Source organism: Delphinapterus leucas, chromosome 8 (assembly GCF_059928025.1).
Source record: "Delphinapterus leucas isolate spDelLeu-1000000601 "Yukka" chromosome 8, BTC_Dleu_Yukka2, whole genome shotgun sequence".
NCBI classification, from domain to species: Eukaryota; Metazoa; Chordata; class Mammalia; order Artiodactyla; family Monodontidae; genus Delphinapterus; species Delphinapterus leucas.
This window is the reverse complement of record NC_143136.1, coordinates 34154411-34159744: the sequence shown is the minus strand read 5'-3', so window position 1 is coordinate 34159744 and position 5334 is coordinate 34154411. Positions and strand designations below refer to the sequence as shown.

Sequence of the window (5334 nt, the reverse complement as noted above, 5' to 3'; positions counted from 1 at the left end):
CTCGTTTAGCCACCAGGCGCGCGCGCGCGCGTGTGTTGATACAGGCAGTTCTCAGATCTCTCTCCAGTTGCGCGCGCGCGCGTGGGTGTGTGTGTTACAGGCAATTCTCAGATTCTCTCCAGTTGCGTGTGTGTGTGTGTGTGTGTGTGTTGATACAGGCAATTCTCAGATTCTCTCCAGTTGCTTATCCTCCATCCAAAGAAGCACGGCATAAAATCAAATCCGGGGTCACATGGGTGTTAAAAATGACTTAATTTTCTTCGTTTTGTTTGGTCGGGTTTCTTAGAAAAATAACACTTACTCACTTTAAATTTAAAAACTACAGATGTTTTGAAGCATACACTCTGTTTTATAGTTAAGAAAGAGCAGAGGGATGGCACGGATGTGGAAAAAGTTAGGGAATGATGCAGAAGATGAACAGATACTAGGGCAAGAAGAGCGACTGGAAGTCTCAGACTTAAGGAAGTAAGAAAAACAAGACGTCGTGGAATAATATCCTCATCCCGTGGTTTTCTCAGATGTTGGTCTCTAGCACTAAAATCCATTGCTCTTTCCTAATTTAGGCATAAATGTAGATACTGGCTTTTGGGAAAATTAATGATTGTTGCAGCCCTGATCAAAAGAATACTTTTTCCTTGCAGCCTAATGTGTAAAATGAGAGCAGTGCTGTTTCCGTAAGTTTTGATGTTAGATGTGAAATGTGTATATTAACCCTTCTTTCTTGCAGTTAGTCAACTAGGTACTTTTTGTCAAATCCATGTTTATACAACAGAAGTTTCATAAGGTAAAATACAGTTTCTGAAATTAAATACGACGTATTTTATTTACGAAAGCTCTTTTTATCTGAATCATACAAAAGCCATGTGAAATCTGTGAAAGGTTCTCTTACTCAGTGACTTAACATTGTCATATTCCTACCAATTGCTGCATATGAGGTAAAGGAACACATTTTTCCCTGAAAGCCAAATAGATAACTCTACATAACCATACAATACAGGTTGTTTTTTCAAATAAGATTAATTAACGAACTGCAGTACTTTTAAAGTTGCACACATTATAATAGGGCAAATACGATAGTGCTGTTTTAGATTGCAGCTGTTTTTCCAGCTCTCTGTAATAGGTGAACATTGTTACAACTCCAGTATTAAGCAGAAGGCCTCCTTAAGATTCAGTATCAGAGGAAACCCAGGTTGCTGGTACCCACTGAGGCTCCTCCTGAGCCTTCTGAACTGCAGACAACAACTGGGCACATGCATCTTGCAAGCTGTCATTCACAATCACGTGATCCAAAAACTGGCCAAACTGAGTCTCCATTTTTTGGGCTAAATCCTCCATCTCTTGTAGATCTTCATCCTTTAGGAGAAATCGAAAAATATGCATAGCAAACTTAATGAGACAAATAGAAATAATATGCAGTTTATTATTGCTGTTACATTCAGTTGTGTAGCTGTTTATAAACACCATTATGTCATATAAATGTCCTCCATTCTAAACCACAAAACTTATGTTTCTATCTTTAGTCTTGCTTAATGTCTCCCAGGTCAGGTTTTCACAAAATTGAGTAACAGTTTGTAGACAGACCAATCCTCTCAACTTCCTATTTGGACTTAAATTATCTTACTCTATTATCTAAACACTTGAAGCTCTCAAACCATATACAACATAAAACCAAAGAAATTTTACCAGTTAAATATAAATAAAACTTAAAACATAAATTTCAAATGCACATTAATCTGATAAGAATGACATTATTTTGCAGATACAAAATGGCCACTTTGCACATGAGGATGGTATGAACTGGTTCTTTGAAATGAGGCATACCTTTATTACTCTTTGCTTCATGATGACTGAATTCACCTATAATATTGTCTATTTCTACTATTGTGAAATGTTTGTTTAGTCTAGGTCATTTGGCCTTCACTTGGCACTAATGCATTAAATCCATTGCTACTATTTTCTTATTTGTCCACAATAATTAAAATAGTACAACTTATTGCTAATGCAATCATAAACACAAACATAAATACAGGCACTGAGATCTTGTGGCAGTATTCCTTTATAAGATGACCAGAAGCAATTTTGTTAATTTTTTAGATTGCCATAAAAATGAGAACAGAATTTGAAATGCCCATAAGACTCAGAGAATATATCCACAGACTCCACTGTTTGAAATGCAAACTGGAGACTCAAACTTTCATACGGTAGCCATTGACAAAATAATGAAGATAAAAATAGAGAGATAAAGGATAATATAATGATACCTCATGCTCCCATCAGTAACACATATACTAAAATTGGAATGATGTAGAGATTAGCACGGCCCCTATTCAAGGATGACATGCAAATTCGTGGAGCAGTCCATATGTTTAATTTGAGCTTTGCAAGATGAAAAAGTTCTGGAGATCTGCTTCACAATATAAATAGACTTAACACTACTTAACTGTACACTTAAAATGGTTAAGATGGTAAGTTTTGTGTTTCATGTTATATGTTTTTTACCATACACACTTACATGCACACACAAACAAGTGGATGTAATATCTTGATCTAGGTGATGGTTACCTGGGTGCATACACGTGTAAAAAGTCATTGAGCTGTACACTTAAGATGTATACACCCTGCTGAATGTATGTTATGATTTAAAATATTTAAAGTGTATTTAATGAAAAAAATATATATGTATATCTGGGAAAAAGAATCACTGATTAATCCCACCTGGCTTGGCCCCTCTATTATTGCTATAATCATTAATAAACATCCTTTGTGTTTTAATATATATTTATAAAGGTATCTCATATTACAGTTGAGATAATTGACTAGAGCATTTTAAAGTAAATTCAAATGCTTTTGTAAAATAAGTAATCTATTTAAAATACACACACCCAATTTCTGTGGGACTGCAAATTGTGGCTTGACGGGTTTTTTTTAAAAGCTAAACCCAAAAAGAGGAGAAAAAAAATGAGCAGCCTTATAGTATTATTAAACTTTATTTTAATATCTATAAATGATGTCCAGTAAAAAGGACAGATGAAACAAAAATCATAAATTTTTGTTTCATTAGAAACAAAAATTATATTCCTTAACATAGGGACGCTCTGGAAACAATACAGTAATTTTTTGACTAGGAAAAAAACCCCACAATACACTCATCTATTTCCTCTGTATCTTACCTTGAACTTCATGTCCACAAAGTAGTTTGTAATGATCTTGGCATTTTTCCGAGATTGCTTCATACAACTCATGCTAGATGGCTTTATAAATATGACATAGGGCTTCAGTTCATGGGTTCGAGCCACTTGAATACCCTACACAGAAAAATTAAATGCACATTTAAAAACAGAAGTCCTAGCAACCAAAATATCTCAGTTGGGAGAGCATGAGATTGAAGATCTAAAAACAGAAGTCCTAATTTCCTAGAATCAACATGAATGTTCTCAAAATTTCTAAGAACAGAAATTAGCAGTTATTTTTAACCAGAGTATATTCTCATGTGCTCCCAAGTCCTCAACTCTAAAAAACATTTTAATAATTAAGAGATGGAGTTCTGGAATCAAAATTAAGATCAAATACTGGTTCTTCCTCTTGCTAGCTATGACATCCTTATTGAAATCTGAGAATAGGATTCTATACATGATCTCATGGGGAAAAGACAAGGACAGACTCTCAAGGCCAATCAGCTCTGTTTCACCCTCACTTCCCTTTCTTCTTGCCATTGTCTCAAACCGGATAAAACTGACATCTTCACACTGACCACCAGTTTGACCACCAAGTGAGAACAAATCTCATGTCCCATGATTTTCTTTAGCACACAAGATATATTTTTACATGACTACAGAAAATACAGGATTATAAAAATTTGGACTACATGTTGTATGTTTTTTATCTTACCTTAACTCGCTTATTCCTGCTCTATTCCACATATGGTCTCAGGGAGACAGCTATCGATATGAAAACATAGGAACCTCACCTCCTTGTGTAAAGCAACATGTTATTCCCTCCACAAGAAGTTACCTTGATGCCTTCGTGATCAAGGTCAAAGCAAGATTCTTAGTTTTCTTTATGGCTACCTGCTCAGTTCTGTTTTGTTTTGTTTTTTTGTCTGAGAAACTAGATTTTTTTCCTCAGCTAAGACAAGATAATGGCAATTGATCCTTCAAGTAAGATCCTGGTCCTTAGATATGGGAAGTGGTCTTATCCTAACAGAATAAAGTGTCTCAACTACAACCTAAAGCATGTGCATAAAATGGATGACATGCATTCATTACTTTGGGGAGATGGGAAATACACCACCACAGACCCACCTGAGGCTCTAAGTCCATGACACAAATCTTTCCTTCATCAAGGACTGCTTGAACAGCATCCACACTAGTGCCATACAGGTGGCCTTTGTACTCACCATACTCGAGCATCCTGCAAGGGTGGGATAAAGAAAAGAACTGTTTCTACAGGTAAAATATTATTAGTAATAACATAAAGATAAACTCCAACAGAATAGAATAAAATATGTGGACCTTGATGGCACAAAATGAATTAGTGGATATTTGGCAGGAGAAAACAAATATGTTAGGAGATCTAGGACTTAACTACTTCTTCAAATTCTCTAAAATCTGCAGCTCAGTTCTGCTCCCTCTCCAAACTCAATGATTTGGTGTACTAGTAAATCAATGTACATTTCCTTACTCAATTTTCCAGAAGCAAAAAAAAATTACCCTAGGAGTTTTGGACAATGCATAAAAATAGGGGTTCTATTTTGAATGTTAAACAACCAGAGGGGAGAATCAGATTCTGGACGTCTAGCTTACCTGTGACTATACATGAGGCTTTCAAATGTTTCCTTTGACACATAGTGATACTCACGGCCATCCATTTCATAACTCTTTTTGGAACGAGTAGTATCTGACAAAAAAAGGGAATTTTAAAAAAGATTTTAGAATCTTCAAAATGTTTTACTACCCATATGCATTTGGATAAAGATGTCTGATCAAAATAAATAAATTAATACATAAACGGACAGATAAATTTAATGCTAGAACCAAAAAAGGGAGCCAGACTGGTGATAAGAAAGTAGAAGTTCTCATGTCAAAATCAGCTAATCATAAGCCTTTGTTAAGTGTTCGTGGTATAAACTAGACCAGAGTGTATTATGGATTAAGCCAAGATAAGAAGGCCCTAAGGGAACTCTTGCTGTTACTTCAGAACAGGAAGTAGTGAAGTATATGTGAGCCCTAAGGTGGCTAAGGCCCCCGGGTAGCAAAACCAGCAATATCTTATGTTTAGATAATGCATTTCCCAAGATCTCATTTCATCCTTCCGTAGTTTACTGGTAAGTAACTG

At 35.6% G+C, this 5334-nt stretch overlaps 1 protein-coding gene and 1 non-coding gene across 2 annotated transcripts in view; one reads left to right on the top strand and one right to left on the bottom strand.

The window, feature by feature from the left end:
* Nucleotides 1–606: 606 nt before the first annotated feature.
* MPP4 (MAGUK p55 scaffold protein 4) overlaps nt 607–5334 on the bottom strand; it is a 39653-nt gene continuing 34925 nt past the window's right edge. Inside the window, exons 18-21 of the mRNA XM_022568278.2 lie at nt 4803–4896; nt 4302–4410; nt 3171–3305; nt 607–1353 (exon numbers count right to left, since the gene is read on the bottom strand). Coding sequence (XP_022423986.1) covers nt 1162–1353; nt 3171–3305; nt 4302–4410; nt 4803–4896 — 530 coding nt within the window. The 3' untranslated portion in view covers nt 607–1161. The remainder of the gene's footprint in view (nt 1354–3170; nt 3306–4301; nt 4411–4802; nt 4897–5334) is intronic.
* LOC115802201 (U6 spliceosomal RNA) lies at nt 2265–2368 on the top strand. Its single transcript, XR_004022599.1, has one exon. It is a non-coding gene; the product is annotated as a U6 spliceosomal RNA (small nuclear RNA).